General features: G+C 45.0%; 2 protein-coding genes across 3 annotated transcripts in view; one reads left to right on the forward strand and one right to left on the reverse strand.

Annotated features, from left to right (window-relative positions):
* The window catches only part of Setdb2 (SET domain bifurcated histone lysine methyltransferase 2), a 66,541-nt gene that overhangs the window by 42,050 nt on the left and 4,422 nt on the right, over positions 1 to 20,069 (forward strand). Inside the window, exons 1-7 of one of the 2 annotated variants that reach the window (XM_059273545.1) lie at positions 1,498 to 1,590; positions 4,876 to 4,997; positions 9,603 to 9,710; positions 16,085 to 16,218; positions 18,401 to 18,450; positions 19,031 to 19,098; positions 19,848 to 19,908. In XM_059273545.1, the coding sequence (XP_059129528.1) occupies positions 1,548 to 1,590; positions 4,876 to 4,997; positions 9,603 to 9,710; positions 16,085 to 16,218; positions 18,401 to 18,450; positions 19,031 to 19,098; positions 19,848 to 19,908 (586 nt within the window). In that variant the 5' untranslated portion in view covers positions 1,498 to 1,547. Of the gene's footprint in view, positions 1 to 1,497; positions 1,591 to 4,875; positions 4,998 to 9,602; positions 9,711 to 16,084; positions 16,219 to 18,400; positions 18,451 to 19,030; positions 19,099 to 19,847; positions 19,909 to 20,069 lie in introns of those variants that run through there. The other variant, XM_059273546.1, reaches the window with a different exon arrangement.
* Rcbtb1 (RCC1 and BTB domain containing protein 1) overlaps positions 19,789 to 20,069 on the reverse strand; it is a 47,274-nt gene continuing 46,993 nt past the window's right edge. The window contains exon 13 of the mRNA XM_059273551.1: positions 19,789 to 20,025. Coding sequence (XP_059129534.1) covers positions 19,978 to 20,025 — 48 coding nt within the window. The 3' untranslated portion in view covers positions 19,789 to 19,977. The remainder of the gene's footprint in view (positions 20,026 to 20,069) is intronic.

Raw genomic sequence — 20,069 nt, forward strand, 5'->3', positions numbered from 1 at the left:
TATATGTCTTTTAAGATATTAGGTATGAGCCAAAGAGATGGCCCAGCAGGTAAAGGCACATGCTGCCAAGCCCAACAGCCTGACTTCAGTCCCTGGGACTCACATGATAAGAGGGTATTACTATAACCTGAAGTGACTCTGACTGCCATGTGTGTCATGGCACACATGTGCACACATTGAAATGCACACTAATAAAAGTTTAATACACTATTTAAATGTGTATGTGTGTGTACCTGCACATACAAACATTCATGTAGGTATTTTCCTTCAAGGCCTCTCTCTGTTCTCCCCCCACCCCCACCCCAATCTCGCTATAGTCTTTCTTAAAGTTAGAGGCTTTCCTCAGAATTATAGATCTTGCTCATCTATTCTTTTTAGGTTTTTTGTGACAGGGTTTCTCTGTGTAGCCCTAGCTGTCCTGGAACTTGCTCTGTAGCCCAGGCTGGCCTCGAACCGTCAGCGATCCACCTGCCTCTGTCTCCCAAGTGCTGGCATTAGAAGCATGTGCCACCACCACCCAGCTTGCTCACCTATTCTTACTGAAGAGTGTGAGAAAGGGTTTTTCCAGAACCTTCCAGAAAGGAAGGCACTTTCCCTCCTGTGCTAGGACCTTACATTTCGCCCAGGCTGTCCAAGTTGCCTTGTTTAGTTGCCCTCTCCTCTGCCAGGCCAGGTCTGCACTTTGTCCTCTCAGAGTGCAAGCAAGCCTCCCTGAAGTTTGTCCTTAATTCCCAGCAAAGCACTGAACTTTCAGCACCGTATTTCCTGTATGTTGGTGCCTACATGGATATTTCAATTTGTTACATGGACTGAAAAAATCTGCATCTGTATGGTGTTTTGTGCCCCACTGGTGCTAAGTAAAGATGCCTTACTGGCAACTGAGTCTAGGATCATTAATTTCGTGTGTCATTTAAAGATACTACTGCATCGGCCACAGGGTGTGGTAGAACTTTCAGAAATACAGATCAGTTGTTTCTCAAGCTAAAGCCGGTGGGCGGTGGGGGGTGGGGGGTGGGGTTCCTGGTGTGGCTTCTCTTAAGTTGTTTGATGGCTATTCAGGTTGTCAACTTGACACACCTGGGAAGGGGGAACTTCAGGAAATTGCCTCCATCCGATTGGCCTGTGGGGCATTTTCCTGACCGCTAGTTGATGGAGGAGGGCACAGGCCACTGCATCAGTGCCACCACCGGGCAGGTGGCTGTGGGCTGTACGACAAAGCAGTTAGAGAGCCAAGGGAGGCAAGCCAGAAAACATTGCTGCCCTGCTTTCTTCCCTGCCTTTCCTGGTTGATGACTACCCTGTTCGTCAAATACACCCTTTCCTCCCCTAAGTTACCTTGGGCCACGGTTTTCATAGCATCGGGAAAAAAAAAAAACAAAAAACGAACAAGAACACTAAAACACCACTCAGAGTTGAATCTGCAAGCAAACTGACCAAATTTGCACTTCCTCCCAGCTTGCTCCTTGCTATCACCACCCAGATTTAGAGAAACGAAACTGGAAACTAGAAACTACCAGTGGCGCTTCCGGGAGTGCAGCTGCGTAGCCATGGCCGAAGAGATACCACCAGCGGGTGACCCAGTCCCCTCAGGTGAGTACCAGATGGGTGGCGGCCCGCTGGAAGGGGCCACACGCCACTTCCCCTTTCCCCAGCTCTGGGAGCCTTGATTACTAGGGAGACTGCAGGCTGCTGCTGAGTGCCTGAGTGCGGTGGGCAGACAGAGCTAGGCTTACAGCAGCCGGGGAGGGTGGGGGTGGGGGGGCGGGAGCGATATGGGGTGGACCTCGGGAAGCTGATACCTCTAGGTTGCCTGGTTCCATCCCCTTGGATCCTTGCTTCACAGATTCCGGAGCTCTGTACTTTAAAGTTAATACTCAAGACATGCTGTTGAAAAAGAGGATAAACTTTATTGAGATGCTGCCAACGTGGAAAGGGGAACGGTCTGGGGCAATTGGGGAATACTGAGGAACACGTTGTGGGGGTTGCAAGTAGCCAAACATTTCAGAGAAGCTGGAGTTGTGCAGGCTGAGGTTTCAGGGCCACCCATGGTGACAATCTCCTTGTGATGGTATTGTCTTATCTTGAGGGCACGGTGATCCAGGTATTTGTCAGTTTTGCGATCCAAAGATTCCCGGAATCGTCTTAGAAAAACATGAACTCAGGAATGCAAAGGCAGTCCTCTTCTGGGACAGGAAACAAGTAATACACAGAGGACAGCAGGAACAGAACAAAAGCTGGTGGGGACCGGCTGTTACAGCCCCCCTTGTCTCTCCAGTGGAAATCTGACCCAAAGGTTAAAGCAGGAAAAACCAGACACAGTAGGGAGGCACTGATGCCAAGCCTTTTCAACCCCTTCAATCACTCACCAGTGATTACAGTGATCGCTGGCCCGAGTGAAGTCAAGGTTTTCAGCAAAAGCAGCCTTCCACCCCTGAAACTTAACCCAGGCAACCATTATTCTAACTCACTTGGTAGATGTCTATAGCTAAGCTTACACATATTTATTTATTTATTTATTTACTTACTTATTTATTCATTCATTCCAGCTTGTGACCACTCCCCACTAGCTCTTTTTAAAGATTTATTTTATGTGTATAAATGCCTTGCCCAAATATATGTCTGTGTACCACATGTGTATTTGATGCCTGTGTTATTTAGAAGGCATAGGACTCCTCCTGGAACCAGAGTATGAGAGAGTCATGAATCACCATGTAGGTGCTAGGAACCAAACCTGGATCCTCTGCAAGAGCAACAAGACTCTTGTCTACTGAGCTGTAGCATGAATCTTAAAGAGTGTTATTAATAAAAAACAACCTGGAGCCAGGTATTAGGGTGAACGCTAAAAGATCAGAGAAGCAGAACAAGCCACAGCCACCTCACCTTGCCATTTCCTCAGCTGATCCTATTTCCTCAGACTGGAAGCCTCTGAGTCCTCATCCAGAATGAATCTCAGCTGAACTGTTGCTCAAAAGCCTAAAAGCTTTACCAGCCTAGTTCCTGGTTTTCACGCCTTATTCACCTTTCTGCTTTCTGTTATTACTTCCTGGGATTAAAGGCGTGTGTCACCATGCCTGGCTATTTCCAGTGTGGCCTTGAACTCACAGAGATCCATGCCTCCAGAAGGCTAGGATTAAAGGTGTGAGTGCCACCATTTTCTAGCCTCTGTATCTAGTGGCTGTTCTGTTCTCTGACCTCAGATAAATTTATTAGGGTGCACAGTATTTTGGGGAACATAATATCACCATACTGAGCCATCGCTCTAGTCCCTGTTATGTATGTCTGTACATATGTATGTATTTATGTGCGAGCAAGTGTGTGTGTGTGTGTGTGTGTGTGTGTGTGTGTGTGTGTGTGTGTTCCTATGCCATGTGTGTGGAGACCTTGGAGCTGGAGTTACAAGTATTTGTAAGCCTCCCCAACATGAGTGCTGGGAACGGAGGTTGGGTTCTCCAGAAGAACAGCAAACACATTCTCTCTCTCTGGCCCTTGATCCTACTTTCTCAAGTCAAGAGTCAGTCATAGGTAGAAAACTTGAAAAGTTGTTCTAGGCAGAGAGGATGGCACAAATAAGGGTACCAATCTCCAAAATACATGGTAACCACTAGCCAGGTGCTCAACTATTTCATTTAGCTAATCTGTGTATGGACTGTAGGGCTCAAATCTTCCTTTGCTCTTTTCTCTATCTGGACTATTTTACTATCTCCAATTTGTGCTGAACATACACTCGTGCATGTGGCTACCCACTGGTGCATGGTGGACCTACCAGGAGCCACACCCAAAAGAAAACTGACACTCACTCCCCCAACAAACCATCCACTGACAGTAGCTTCTCACTTAGGGGTGGATGCTCATGGTTACCCCCCCATCCCCCTCCACCATGCCAGCTAGAATTTGACTGCTTTGATCTTGTGCAGGCAGCCACAGCTGTACTCACAGCTGCAAACACAGCTGCTTTGAATGTATGATTACAGCACTTTCTGTCCTGTCTAGAAGACATTGTTTCTATGGCTCTTAGAATCTTTCCATCCCCTCTTCCACTGTTCCCCGAGCCTTGCGGGAGGTGGAGTTACTGTGGTTGTCTCATTTATGACTGAGCATCCCACAGACATATATTCTCCACACTTTGAGGAGCTGTGAACTTTCTAAGACTCTATTGCTGAAGGCACCACACTTTTTAGTCACAGGACACAGAAATTAAGCAAGAATTTAAGCAGGAAGTTCTTACCTGTTGGCTAGCTTTCATAGTTCTGGAAGTTGTCATGTAGCTTTTTTGAGAATAAAAGACATCAATGATGTTACCCAGCTGTGAACACTGTGAGCTCCAGTAACAACCAGTATGGTGAGATGTGTTCATGGGTGCAATGGTGGAACAAATATTATAGGGTAACCAACTGATCTCTTGGTGGATTTAAGGCCTGCAGGAGGAAGCACATACCTGGTACTCTGTTTGACCAAGAACCCATGGTAAGGGAGCTCCCAGGCCCCAGGGGTGAGCCTCCTACTACTATTTTTGCTAAATAGATATGGTATCAAACTTCACTCTAAATTCCCATCTCTGCCCATAGGTAAGTGAAGCTCTCAGACATCACTGGAGAATTTCTCTGTGCATTTTATGCATTTCAGTAAGGCCCCTGGAAGGTTTTCAGTGACACAGTAACCCACCTTTGTGGCTTGCTCTGTTGCTGTTGACAACACTGGTCTAGAACACCGATCAGAGGCTGTACCACACAAGCAGTGCCTTTCCCACTCACATTGCTGATTTTGTTGTTGTTCCAGGAGTTAAGACTCTACCATAAAAACAGATGTCTTTAAGACTGGAGGAGCTAGCAAGGCCATGAAATGCTTTTCTGTTTTTAATCTGAATGTTACTTATAGGGGTCTGTCAGGTTACAGAAAAGATGGAAAAAAGGACATGTGCCCTCTGCCCCAAAGGCCACGACTGGAGTGTGATATACTTTGCACCATCGGAGAATATAGCTGCTCATGAAAATTGTTTGGTAAGTTACTTGAAAATATCTTTAAAGCTACATGCTCAGTGGTTAAGAGCATTGGTTGCTCTTCCAGAGGACCCAGGTTCCATTCCCAGGACCCATAGGGTGGCTCATAACCACCGTAAACCCAGTCCCAGGGTATGTGATGCCCCCATCTGGCCTCTGAGGGCATCAGGCACACGTGATAATAGATCTACATGCAACCAAATGCCCATACATACAAAACAAAGATAAAAAAGCAAAACCCGACACCTCCACCAGTGAGCTCACCTCCAAGGCACTCACTCTACCCACTGAGTCATCTCTCAAACCTCCATGTCATGATTTCTTAAATGATTTTTTTTCTTGTTTTCTTGTTTTTCCTGAGAATTCTATTGTAGTGATGATCAGGAGCAGTTTAAGGAGGGAGCCTTGTCTTGGTTCTATCAGTAGTATAGTTTTTAGAGTCTTATTGAAATTTACTTTAGCGATCCACCTGCCTCTGCCTCCCTAGTGCTGAGACTAAAGGTATGTGCCACCACACCCATCTGTCAGATCTGTTTTAAATTATGTATCATCTGTAAACTTACTATTTCTACAAGCAAGGGCATTCTCTCGCCTAAGTACAATTTAGCCATCCAAATCAGCCATTAGCATTGGGTCTATAGTACCATCTAATCCTCAGACTTGAGTTTCCACTTGTTACCCTAACAACATGACAAAGGGTTGAAACATATAGATTACATGAAACTTTCACCCCTTAAAGCCTTTTCCTTTTAACCTCTTGTATACTTATATTTTTTTCTTGTTGTTAAACCTTTTCTGACAGACTGTTAATTTGCCAGTATTTTAGTAAACTTTATTGGCATACTTTTCAGAAACAAAGTGCAGCTGACTGAAATGTGCAGTTGAGTTTTGAGACATGTGATCACTGTCTAGTCTGAGAACTCCCAGAACCCCAGAATATTTCCTCATGCCTCTTTGGGGTCAGCCCCCACCTACTCCAAGTCCTTCGAGACTGATCTTTTCTCAGAGGCCTCGTCACAGGACTGGAACAGCACGGACTCTTTAGTGTGTGGATTCCTTTGCTCAGCAGTGTTGCAGAGATGCTTCTATGCCGTGTGTGCATTTGAACCTCTTTGGGTTCTATATCTATGTATTCATCCAAAATATTCAGAAAAAAATGCCCCTGTACTGAATATACATGCACTTTTTCTTACCTTATTGTCTTAACAATTATAGTAGACATTTCTATAGCATTTACATTGCATTATTCCAGAGATGATTTAAGCACACAAGAGGGCAGGCATAGGCTGTCTTAGTTAGGGTTTCTGTTGCTGCAACAAAACACCGTGACCAAAAAGCAAGTTGGGGAGGAAAGGGTTTATTTGGCTTACACTACCATATCGCTGTTCATCATCAAAGGAGTCAGGACAGGAACTCAAACAGGGCAGGAAATCTAGAAGAAGCTGATGCAGAGGCCATGGACGAATGCTGCTTACTGGCTTGCTCTCATGGCTTTGATCAGCCTGCTTCTTATAGAACCCAGGACCTCCAGCCCAGGGATGGCACTACCCACAATGGGCTGGACCCTCTCCCATCAATCACTAAGAAAATGTCCTACAGCCAGAGCTTAATGAAGGTGTTTTCTCAACTGAGGTTCCCTTTCAGATAACTCTAGTTTGGGTCACGTTGACATAGAACTAGCCAGGACAGGCTGTATGTTTAGGAGATACCATTCTATATAAGAGGAACTTCAACAAGTGAGGACTTAGGTTACCCCAAAGGAGGTCCCTTGAGAATAGTAGATGAATGTATCAGTATTTGCTTCCCCCCTTTCTTATTATTTTATTATATGGATATGTCACAATCTATTTATCTACTCATCAACACATACATTATTTCCAGTTCAAGGTTATAACAAATTTGTAATGAACATCTGTATCTGAGCCTTTGTCTCCTATATGCTTTATTTCTCTTGGGCAGACATCTACAAGAATTTCCACTTCCTAATATAAGTGTACATTTAACATTTAAATGTTTATCATTTGAAAACCTGTCTATTGGGTGCATGCATATTGGTATTGCCATGATTTTAATTTGCATGATGGTTAGTTATCTTGGGTATCTTTTCCTTTTTTTTTTTTTTAACCATTCTGAAGTATCTATTTGAATTTTGTGCCCCTCCCTGTGTTTTGGTGGTGCTGAGGATCAAATCCACAGCTTGGAAATAATAAGCAAATGCTTTATCACTGAGCCATAACCTCGACCCTTGTCCATTAAAAAAGAAAGATGTGTGTGTGTGTGTGTGTGTGTGTGTGTGTGTGTGTGTACACGTGTGCCACTGCTTGCACGTGGGGGTCAGAAGATGGCCTTCTCAGGCGCTTGCACTCTCCTCCACCTCACTTTGAGGTGATCTCATTCCTCCTGCTGCAGATGCAGGCTTCTGGCTGGTTGTCTCCCCTCTGCCACTGGAGGACACCAGGATTGCAGGAGTGTGACTTGAGCCCTACCATCTGCCTTGTTACACTGGTTCCAGGAACTGAGCTCAGGTTGTCAGGCTTGCTCAGCAAATGCTTTTACTCACTAAGCCTCTTCTCTGATACCCTTGTCCATTTTAAATTGAATTGTCTTATTGAGTTACAAGGCTTTCCTATATTGTAGATACAAGCCTTTGATCAGATCTATATATTGTATTTTTTCCTATTCTCATGCTTGCCTTTTAAAAATTCCAGCTGTTTATTTTTTTTTTATGCATATACCACAGCAGGCAGGTGGAGGTCAGAGGACAACTTGCAGGATTCAGTTTTCTCCCCCATGATGTGAGTGCCAGGGCTAGCCTCAGGTCATCAGGCTTGGCAGCAAATGCTTTTACTTGACAAGTCACCTCATTGGTCCACCTTTTTATTCCAGTGTCTTTCAGAGAGCAACTTTTAATCCTGATAAAGTACAACATATTAATGTACTAAGCTTGCAACTGGAGCAGATCAGCAGATACATAGAGACCCTACATGGAAACAAGGTGGAAAGAGAACCAACTTCCAAAGTTGTTCTCTGCCCTCACTTGCAAGTGTAAACATTTTCATTATCACTTCTGATTTTTTTTTTAAAAAAGCTTTACCTATGTGTCACAGAATTCTTCTTGTGTTTATGCTCTTTGCTATCTGAGTTTATGTATTATATTAATCTTCAACTGGAAGCAGGCAGATTGTTTAGGTCTTATGTGACTCAAATGCCAGCTACCTAGAGCTTGAGAGTTGGTAAAGTTCTTTTAGCATAAGCATGAGGACCTGACTTCAATCCCTAGGACCCATGCAATATGCTGAACTTGGCGCTGTGTGCTTGTAATCCCCTTCTGGGGAGGGACAGACAGGAGGGTTCTAGGAGCTGGTCAGCCAGATGAGCTGAATTTGTGAGCTCTCCAGGTTCAGAGAGAGACTGTCTCAAAAAATAAGGCAGAAAAGGGCTAGAGAGATGGCTCAGTGCTTAAGCTGCTCTTAAGACCCAGGTTCAGTTCTCAGCACCCAGATGTTTACAACCAAGTGTAACTCCAGTTCTGGGAATCCAATGCCTTCTTCAGACCTCTGCAGGAACGTGTGATACACATACACATATGCAGGCAAAATACTTGTAATCATTGGGGGAAAGTAGAGTACTAGAGGAAGACTGCCAAAGTAAACTTCTGGCCTCTACATGTACAGAAGGTTATGTGTGCATGCACCCCCCCAACCCCCGCCCCTGATTTAATACAATTTTAAAAAGATTTGTGTGTGTGTGTGTGTGTGTGTGTGTATGTGTGTGTGTGTGTGTATGACCTTCTGGGGCTGGAGTTAAGTCAGTTGTGAGCTGCTCAAAGTGGGTCCTGGGAGCTGAATGTAGGTCCAATGAACACTAGAGGAGAAGTGTACATTCTTAACCACTGAGCCATCTCTCCATCCCCTAAGACTGAAGAGGAAAGAAACTTGTGCCAGCTAAACCATACAAGGGGGTTTGTGCCTAGCTGTGGTAGCCCATACCCACATTTCCAGTGCTCAAGAGGCCAAGGTCCAGGTAAACTTGGGGTGTATAGCAAGATCATGTCTTTTAAAAACATCATAAAAGCCAGGTGTAGTAGTGTATGCCTTTAAACCCAGCACTTGGATGACAGAGACAGGTGGACCTCTGTGAGTGAGTTCCAGGCCAGCCAGGCTACAGTGAGACCCTGTCTCAACAACAACTAAAGAGAAGGGTTTTGGAGGCAGGCATGGCTCTTGAAGTTTAAGAAGTGAGCCCTGGAAAGCCATTAAGCATGGCCTCCTGTGCTTGCTTTTACTACTCTGACTGAATGGCTTCAGCCACTGCTGAGCCTGTTACACCTTCCTAAGCTAGGGAAAGAGCGGTGTAGGAGCCACTGTCTGCCTGGGGTCAGAGTCAGTGGAGATCAGTTACAAAGCACAAACCCTGTCTGGAGACTGAGATTACTCCCGGAAGTCAGATGGCTCCTGTCTGTTCATGTACCTGCAAAGTGGCCAATATCCGGAACCATCGTTCACTCTGCACTCCTTGTAAGGCCTTTTCAGTACCCTCTCTGACTTGTATTGGTCAGGACTACTTCATACCAACTCTGGGCTTTTTTTTTTTCCCAACCTGCAGCTGTATTCATCAGCACTGGTGGAATGTGAAGCTCATGATAATCTCAATAAATCTAGAAATTTTGCTGTGAAATCGGTAAAGAAAGAGATCTGGAGAGGAAGAAGATTGGTAAGTTGACATGTTTTTATTTCTCATACAGGATGAATCTTGGGGGCTACAGTCAAAGCAAAGTCTGGGGGGGGGGCGCTAGAGAGATGGTTCAGCAGTTAAGAATGCTTGCTGCTCTTCTAAGAGGACCTGAGTTTGGTTCCCAGCAACCAAATGGTAACTGATAGCTCCTTGTAACTCCAGCTCCAGGGCATCTGGAACTTTTTCTGGTGGCTTCCATAGACACCTGCACTAACATATTCACTCACTCAGACACACATACAAGGAAGTAAAAATAAAACTGTTCATTTAAAAAAAAAAAAAAAGTAAAGTGAGGTTAGAGTAACATCCTAGAGAGCCAAAAGTAGCACTTTGAGGAACCGAGACTCAGCTAAGCACTGTCTAGTTACAACAGACCACTACACATGCAAGTAGGCTTCTGTCGGAGAGGAAACCCTCCAATCAGACAGACTTTGACAAGGCCCTTAATGTCATTCCACCAGAGCAAACACCGATTTCAGCAGCTCAACAGCGCCATCTAGGGTCTTCCTTCTGCTCTCCTGCCGCCAAAGCAGCTAGCTGGTCCTCTGGCTGCGCCCAAAGCAGCTAGCTGGTCCTCTGGCAGCCATAAAGCTGTCTTCTGACTGTCTACTGTGGCTGCATGTCTTATCACTGATCAGCATCTGTCTTGGAGCTGTGGTCATAAGGGGCCTGTCCCTGGGAGGGTATCCTCCTGGGGTCACTGTGGCTCCAGGCTTTCTTCGTAAAAGGCCATTTGCAGATCAGTAAACAGGAGAGCAAGTCTGAGTGCCTCAGGGCCGACCACAACCACAGTAACGTGTGAATGACTGGGGACACACAGGTATGTGCTCTTTGTGAAGTGTCAGGATCTGTACCAGCAGGTTCTATGTATATGTAAACTTACCTTCTTTTTTTTTTTTTTTTTTTTTGTTGTTGTTGTTATTTTGTTTTTCGAGACAGGGTTTCTCTGTGTAGCTTTGCGCCTTTCCTTGAACTCACTTGGTAGCCCAGGCTGGCCTCGAACTCACAGAGATCCACCTGGCTCTGCCTCCCGAGTGCTGGGATTAAAGGCGTGCGCCATCACCGCCCGGCATAAACTCACCTTCTAATTACAAAGTGGCAGGACAAACTCAACTGGAACATTATTCTTACCATTATTTGCTGATTGGATAGAATTAAGGAAAGCTATTGTTAGACTCTGGAGCAGTGGTTCTCAACCTGTGGGTCACGAGCATCAGAAAACACATATTTCTGATAGTCTCAGGAATCACCAACCATAAACTTAGTTTTGTTGCTACTTCATAACTGTGATTTTGCTACTGAGCAGCAACGGTTCTTAAGACCATAAGAAAAAGGTTTTCCAATGGTTGTCATCCACAAGTTGAGAACCGCTCTTCTAGTGGTGGCCTACATACAAACAGCCTAACTGCAGAATGAGGGCAATTGAGTACAGTAAAATATGGAGAAAGAGCTTGTTATCCCTGAGAGTTTCAGACTTTCCTGTTGGGAGAACTTGGAGATGCACCGGAAGTGAAGGGTAACAGTGGGGGGAATGCAAAGTCATGTGAGGTGATGGCTACCCACTCACTGACAAGTGTTTCTGGAACCTTGCTATGTGTCCTCGTGGGGGAGAGGCCAGTCCCTAGGCAGGAACAGACCAGCAGTGTACATGCTTTGGGAGGGATCAGTAGTACCCTCACAGGAAGGGTCCTCCTGGAGCAGGGCCTCTGCACCCTTTCCAAGTGTGGAAAAGAAAGATAAGGAATTCCCAAGGGAACTGTCTTAGGATTATCATTGCTGTGGCGAAACACCAGGACCAAAGCAAGTTGGGGAGGAAAGGGTTTACTTGGCTTACACTTCCATGTAGTCCATCATAAAGGAAGTCAGGACAGGAACTCAAACGGGGCAGGATCCTGGAGGCAGGACCTGCAGAGACCATGGAGGAGTGCTGCTAACTGCCTTGCTTCCCATGGCTTGCTCAGCCTGATTTCTTATAGAACCCAGGACCACCAGCCCAGGGATGGCACTATCCACCATGGGCTGGACCCTCTCCTATCAATCACTAATTAAGAAAATGTCCTACAGACTTGCCTGTAGCCTGATCTTCTAGAGACCTTTTGTCAATTGAGGTCCCCTCCTCTCAGATGACTCTAGCTTGGGTCAAGTTGACATAGAACTAGCCAGCACAGGAACAAATATGCAAAAGTGTTAAAGGCCAGGAGCGGGGCACTCTGGATCACTGACAGCCTGGGATGCCACTGTGGTTATTCTCTTAACCAGATCCCTCACACCTACATAGTGAAGTCATCACCTAGCTCAGTAACAAGTGTACACCAATGTTTCACTATCACAGGCAGTGCTGAGACAGACATTTCTGTCTAACCTACTCGAGTACTTCTGCAGTGTACTTCTCACAGCTCAGAAGTCCATCTTTGAATGGTGACCTGTGTTGACAAACTGTCTCTGGGAAAGGCTATGCCCATTTAAGCTTCTGTGTGTGGTGGGCAGTTCCTGCAGAGGAGAAAGCCTTACCTTGTATTTCTCTGACCCCTGGAAAGGTTAAACACTTTCTCTCCTCTTCCCATTCCAACTGCAGCAGTTCCTTAGGCAGCCCTCTGCAGTCTGGACCCACACCAGTCAGCCCACCAACACGACGCACCTCTTCCTCACTCGGTGACTGTCTGAATAGAATGAGTAGCACTAGTACTTACACCGTGCAACATGGAGGAAAGTCCCCACTGTTCTGACACCCAAGTCACAGCTACAAACCACAGCAGGGTCTTGGCCACTTCCTGTTTTACACTCCTCCCTCGGTATCCGCTCATCTCTGAAACCTCTCCCTACCCAACAGCAAGCTGAAGACTGTCCTAATTCGACTCCTTATCAGTACTCACCATTCACTCACTCACCACACCCCACGTCCCCAAGTACCTTATTTCTCCTTCTGAGCAAACAGACATCTCCTGTCAGGCCCTCTTCCCATACGCCCTGCCATTTTCTATTCCTCTGCTCAGCTGGAGAGATCTGGAATACCTAAGCCTAGGCTGGGCTTCTTCTTGGGTCTGAACATGACCTAGGTGGCTTCATCCACCTCACCTGGCTTTAACACCAACATGCCAACACCATCTACTTGTCCCCTCTCCAGAATTCCAGGCCACCATTATCTCCACAAATACCCAAGTCAGCTCTCATTCAATTGGCTAAGAGCATCACCAACCCCCATATAAACCTTTAGCCCCCCCCAAAACAACACCACCATTCATCTATCCTCCAAAATTTAGGTGTAAGGGTCATCTTCCCCTCACCCCTTCCTGCTCCGCACCAAGGCCACTCGATGCTTCTTAGGTACATCCTGCATCCTCCAGGAACTTGCCTCTCAGCACTAATCCATCACAGTGAAGGGGCTGCTGTAGCTCTCCAGACTTGTCAAAGGCTAAACCTTGGTTTTTCTCTTCCACTGTCCCTACCCAGCTTATTCTATTCCTCCAAGCTTGTTCTCCACATGGCAGCAAAATATTGATGAGTTTTTGCCACCTAGGTAGAAAAAAACAAAACAAAACTATCCTCTTACTCTTGCCAACCAACCCTACGTGACCTAGCGCTTTGCAGACACTTCTCACTCCCTGTACCCAAATGGCAAGAGGCCATCGTTCTTGTACTTCTAGTAAATTTGCCAATGGGGAAGTTCATCCTTGACACAAAGCCTCAGTGACCTCTGCTTAGAATACTTTTCTGTTTTGGTTCTTCTGTTCTTTTTCTTTTTGTATGCCAAAGGTTCTTGGTGTTTAAGTTTCTGTTCCTCTCTGCAGAGCTGACACCTCACTTGGTCTGAAGCTTTACTTTACTCCACATAACAAAAAAATCACTCTTGTGTGCTTCATTTGTTGTAGTCTGGGGAGCAAACCCAGGTCTTGGGCTTTTTAGGCAAAAGTACTTCTGCTGACCTGCAACTACGTGGTGTTTGAAATTTTACTTTATGAGATCATGTACATTTTCCTGTAGAATTTTCATTTCGTTGTTTTTTTGTCAGCTTGACAGAAGCTAGGGTTATCTCGGAAGAGGAATCTGAATTGAGATAATGTCTCCAACTAGATGGCCCACAGACAAATTCTGCAGGGCATTTTCTTGATGATTGATGTGGGAGGGTTCAACCCTTGAGGGCGGTAGGTGGTCTTGAGTTGTGTGAAAGTATCCTGGGCAAGTCATGAGGAGCAAGCCAGTAAGCAAGCAGCACTTGTCCATGGCATCTGGTTCCTGCCTTGACATTCCTCAGTGATGGAGTATGACCTGGATGAGTAAAATGAGATAAACCCTTTCCTTCCCAAATTGCTTTTGGTCATAATGGTTATCACAGTAACAGACAGCAAGCTAAGACATCCCCTCTAGAATGAACGTAACTTTCGTATGTGCAGGTACCTTCTCTGCCTTATCTACTCCTGCCTTTCCTTGTCCTAAAACAGTGGCTGCAACATCACAGCCACCATGTCCTCAATAACTAGTTTGACTTTACCTGGATGAAATGCAAAAGATGAGTCACTTGCATTTCATCTTCTGTGGCCCCCACACTGGAGTACTATAGTTTAACCCAAGACTCAGCCATCTAGGGCAAACGCTTCACCATTGAGCTGCCTGTCTACCCTTTCCCCCTTTCCTCCTTTGTGGGAGCCCACAGTGACTGCAGCTTGTGGTTTGATTCCAACTTGACTCAAAGTCAGAGAGTTCAAGCTTGTGTTTGCTCATTAAGGCTGGATAATAGAATGTTTGGCCAAAGGTTACTAGATGTTTTGCTCCTCAAGACTGCCAAATAACAGGATGTGGTTACTAGATGTTTTGAGAATTAAGGAGGTGTTTACACTTGTTTGTTCCTTGAACCATGGTAAGGAAGTCTTTTGTCCTCCTTGCCTTGAGTATAAAAAGGCTATGTTGAGTATAAAAAGGCTATGAGAAATAAATTTGGGGCTGCTGCAATATTCACTGAGTGCCCTCCTGATTCTATCCTATGTCTCCATCTTTTCTTTTCTGTCTATGTCCTTTCTTAATCTCACTCCCCTGTTCAGGTGCTGTTTGACAGGTCGGCTGGTCCCAACACTCCTTTCCAACCAGGATCTTGTTAAGATGCTTATATTGGCCTTGAATCTGCAATCCTCCAGCTTCAGCCTCTTGAATAGCTGGGACTGTAGGTGTGCACCACCGTACCGGGCTGAGGGAATCTAAATCGTAACCCTTTAATTTACTGTGACTAGTTTATTTTCTGTCTTTCTTCACCTTTAACATCTTCAAGTTTTACTCATCCCTGTAAAAACCAGAACCACCAGTTCTTACGCTTTTCCTTTGGGGCTTCTGTTGCCTGTGTTTCTTGGATAGCCCTCCTTTGCTATAATGCCATTAATATTGCTATGCCATTATAATGCTTTAACCACTGCAGAACTGACAGCAAGTGTATTGTGAGGCAGCAGTCTCATAGTATTCCCTGTACATGAAGCTGCACTGTTCCTTCACAGTTAGCCACTCTTGTATGCTCTGGTTTAGAATTCTACCTCTATCTTAATCTTGTTTTCACCTACATTTGAATTTTCCTTGTTTGTGCTTACCTGGGATACCGTGAACACTGTCTCTTGCTGTATGGAGTAGCCTCATTGTGCTTGGACCTCATTCATCTAGAGGATGGTGCCAATCAGCCTCGGTCATGGCTAGGTTGCCCCTCATCACAGCAGAAAAACTAGCACTGCCCAAAAAGGCTTCCTGGAGCCACACAATGCCAAACTATCTCTACACCACCTTCATATAAAACCCGATAGGGAAATAAAAACAAAGGATCAAGAAAAATATTGTACTGTTGTGTTTTTGTTTGGTTTCTACAAATTTGAAACAGGTTCCCTTTATTTCATATTATCCCTAATAGTAACTCTGTAGAACAGTTACACCACCCCAGGGAGACATGTCTAAGAGGAAGTCATAGTAAGTGCCAGCTCAGGTCACACATCTCAGTGGCACACCCAGGAGCTGCTCTGGCCTCAGGTTCCAGGTCCCCTAGCCAGCTCCCTGCCTAGGTAAAGAAGTCTGCCAGTTTTGCTCTTTAGAATCTCTATTCAAATGGAAAGACTGGTTTTTGAAGCCAGCTACACCTTGCATTTATATAGACCATGACGCAACTCTGTGTGCCAGGCCTTCTATTCCAGTTGGTTACAGTTCTGCTGAAACTTCCAAGTGGGTTGGCAAATTTAAGTCACTTTTAGTGTGGGTATGGAGGCTGGGATATACCAGTGGTAGTCGGGATAAAAATGCAGGGCTGCTGACTTAAATGACACTTAATGACACCCTTACTTCTTATCAAAGGAACAGGTACTTACCCAGTATGATCTGTTCTTCTATAGAGATGCACATTTTGTACTAAAGGAGGAGCCACCGTGGGATGTGACTTACCATCCTGTTCCAAGAATTACCACTTTTTCTGTGCCAAAGAGGACAATGCAGTTCTACAAGTTGATGGAGTTGAAGGAACTTACAAGTAATTAAGCAGCTTTAAAACTACATGGTGGGGGGCTGGAGAGATGGCTCAGAGGTTAAGAGCACTGACTGCTCTTCCAGAGGTCCTGAGTTCAATTCCCAGCAACCACATGGTGGCTCACAACCATCTATAATGAGATCTGGTGCCCTCTTCTGGCCTGCAGGCATACATGCTGTATACATAATAAAAAAAAAAAAAAAAAAAAAAAAAAAAAAAAAAAAAACTACATGGTGGAGCCGGGTGGTGGCAGCGCACGCCTTTAATCCCAGCACTTGGGAGGCAGAGCCAGGCGGATCTCTGTGAGTTTGAGGCCAGCCTGGGCTACCAAGCGAGTTCCAGGAGAGGCACAAAGCTACACAGAGAAACCCTGTCTCGAAACACACACACACACACACACACACACACACACACACACACACACACACAACCAAAACCAAAAACTACATGGTGGAGGGGGTGGGTGGGTGGATAAGGAATGGCTGGATTGTGACATACTTCTAAAGCTTAACTTATGCAAGTGGTTTTCACATGAGAACAGGATTTCCAGGACACCCACCAGGAACTCTGCTTCACAACATTTCTGCACGACAGGAAAAAAACCACTCAAGGTTTTGTCTGACTCTCAACTAAAGGTCACCAAGAGACAGGAGCCAGTTCAAGCCTGTTCTTCAGCAGCAGGAAGAGCCCTCCTTTCACTCCATCCACAGGGAGTCTACACTCCCACCTGGTGGGAGTGGGTTCTCTTCTTCCAGTGTTGGGCCCAGATCCGGAACTCAGGTTCAGACCTGATGACAAGCCCCTTACCTGCCGGTCTTCTCACCAGCCCCTGGGGTGTCAGTTCAAGTCCCATCCAGTTTCGCACTGCACTTGTAATATTTGGTTTGCTGTGAAACTTGGGACTTCACTTTGATTAGTTACTTTCACAAAGAACTCACTCTATATTACAGTAGTCTTTAAAACACACAATCCAATCAAAGGGACTGAGGTCCCTGCTGTATCTAGCTTTTGTTTCCGAGACAGCATCTGACTAAGTAGACCAGGCTGCCTTGAACTCCCAGAGACATCGTAAGTTTTTGTTTTTTTTTTTTTAACTATATTGACCATACTGGAAATAATTAACTCAATTAAAAACAAACTTTTTAATTGTTCCCACAAGGGACAGGTGGGCTTCTCTGCAGTTCAAATTTCAATTTAAACATTGAGGTGCATAGAATGCCTGAGGTACCTCCCAAGGGATTAAGGGACTAAGAGAATGAACCTAAGAGGAGGTGTCACCAGCTTAGCGGAGGAGTGCAGAAAGGCCACTGTGAACACTTCCACATGGGAGGGCCTGAGGCAGGAGGAAGGGGCTTTGCCTTGACTTGAAAATTGCTGACTGATGCTGGGGTTGGGGAGGGCATGGGGAGGAGGGTCTGTCCTAACATTTCCTGTACTTTTAAAAAACTTACAGTCAAACATGGTAAGTAGTACATGCCTAAAATCAAAGCATGAGAGGTGTGGGGCACAAGTTCAAAGTCAGTCTAGGAATTTGAGACTAAATGAAAAGTGCGCAGAAGTACCAGGTCTAAAGGAGACCACTCTGACCTGGACACTGCTGGGGAGGCTGCATGGAGGGGCGCTGCTGTGAAGGGGAGGACACGAGGTCCCACAGCTAACATGAGGGCAAACCTAGGGGCAGGAAGTCTCTTGGAGCTCCCTCACGTCTGCTCTCTAGCCCGCCACGCCTGTCCCTCTCTGAGGACGCCCATCCAACATAAGCTCCAGAAGACAGACTCTGGCCTTCGGTCTTCTCCAGATGAGTGCACGTGCTTCTGGGTTACCTCCGAGGAGCAGCAACAATCTGGGTAGTCAGACTGACGCGTGAACATCTGAGACATTAGTTCCCTAGACGTCTTTCATCACAGCGCAGGAACTAGTACAGCTCAAAATACTGACTCAGTATCCACGCCCTCAGACAACAGAGTTCCCTTTCTACTGCCCACAGGGCACGATGTTGGCCAGTCTTACCCACACTTGATGTGGGTTAATAATTTTACACAGACTTATATACATTCTTTTTAAAAATAAATACTTTCGCCGGTGTAGTGGTATGCACCTTTAATCCCAGCACTGGGGAGGCAGAGGTAGGCGGATCTCTACAAATGAAAAGATTCAATGACTCTTTGAAATTCTGTATTTTTAGATTATTTTGCCGACAACATGCTCCAGAACTACCAGGGACCAGTCAAAGTGGTAAGTTTCTAAAGTGGGTTTAAGAAAAGTTAATTATTTAGGTAAACCATGAAATAATCTAACTTCTTCTCAATTGTAATTTTATATGTACACCTGTTTATATGGAGACCTTAGGTTACAGAGGGCTGTGAGTCACCATGTAGTCCTCTAAAAGAGCAGCCAGTGCTTTTAACCACTGAGCCATAGTCATTATACTCACTGGAAAGTACCATTATAGAGCTGCTTGCCATTACTGTATATGGACAGGGAATGATAGTAATGTGTGTATGTATATACACATATATGTACACACACACACACACACACACGAGAGAGAGAGAGAGAGAGAGAGAGAGAGAGAGAGAGAGAGAGAGAGAGACAGAGAGAGAGAGAGAGAGAGAGAGAGAGAGAGAGAGAGAGAGAGAGAGAGAGAGATTGATTCTCTGTGTAGCCCTGTGTGTCTTGGAAATTGCTCTGTAGACCAGGCTGGCCCTGAACTCAAGAGATTCTCCTGCCTCTGCCTCGCAAGTGCTGGGATTAAAAGTGTGTCAGTCAATCTTTTGCTTTATACACTCTAAGATTTAAATGGTTTCTATTGTAGCTGAGAGCCCAAGCTTGCAGAAAGGGAAAGGAAAGAAGAAATGCCTCCCATCAGGCTCCCCTGAACAGGTAATTTGACTTATAGATCTAATTTCTTCACATAAAGTCCTTAGTTAAAATTCTGAATGTCAGAGGCTCCCACTTTTCAAATCAGTGGAGGAGTTGGCATTTGTACCATCCTCCATGTGTGTTCTTTCCCTAGATGAAGCTGAAAGCTAGTCTTAGGGCGGAATCTTGGGAAGAATCCTGACGTGTTAGAAGCATACTGAGATTAATAAGAAGCTAGAAGCTCAGGAGATGGCATCATTTCCTCAGCTTCTCCCAAGCATCCCTTGGCACCATATTAGTGAAAACATCTGACCTTACAGGCTACTTGGTCCTACACAGGCCGAGAGTACAGAGAAGCATTTGTTCATAACCAAGTGTTTCCCAGCTGCATGTCCACACCTGACCTAATTTCTAACTTACAATTTTCTGGATTAGTAGATCTAAAATATGAAAGAAATTGGAGAGATTTGAAAAAGTATTTCTATCAGTTCATATAAACGAAATTAGTAGAGGATAGCAATCTCTCCTTATTGTTTATTCAAGAGTTGTTTTGCAGGTCACAAACAGCATACCCCATAGGTTTCAGCTATTTGAGAGTGCCATTTGGATCCAGGAGTTTACCAAGACTAAATTAAAAAAAAAAAAAAAAAGTTTGTCTAATACAGTTTTTTGTTACATTTGATTAATTCATTTAATTATATAGCAAAACATTTTTATGTGGCATTCAAGGCCAATATGGAAAGTTAACATAATCTGGTTTTCTCTTCTAGCCACCAAAGAAATTGGGCAGATTCAAAAGACGTATGAGAGAAGAGCCCCGCAGCCACAGAGGTTTGTTTTCAGTGACGGCTGAACAAACATGGCGCCTCCAAGTATTTATAAAAATGTCGACCCATCTCTTCATGCTGGTGTTGTGCTCTGATCTTTAGTCTTCTGGACTTTTGGTACCTAATAGGAACGGAAGTCTTTATTTTGTTTTAACTATGCACTCT

Source organism: Peromyscus eremicus, chromosome 9 (genome assembly GCF_949786415.1).
Source record: "Peromyscus eremicus chromosome 9, PerEre_H2_v1, whole genome shotgun sequence".
Lineage (NCBI taxonomy): Eukaryota > Metazoa > Chordata > Mammalia > Rodentia > Cricetidae > Peromyscus > Peromyscus eremicus.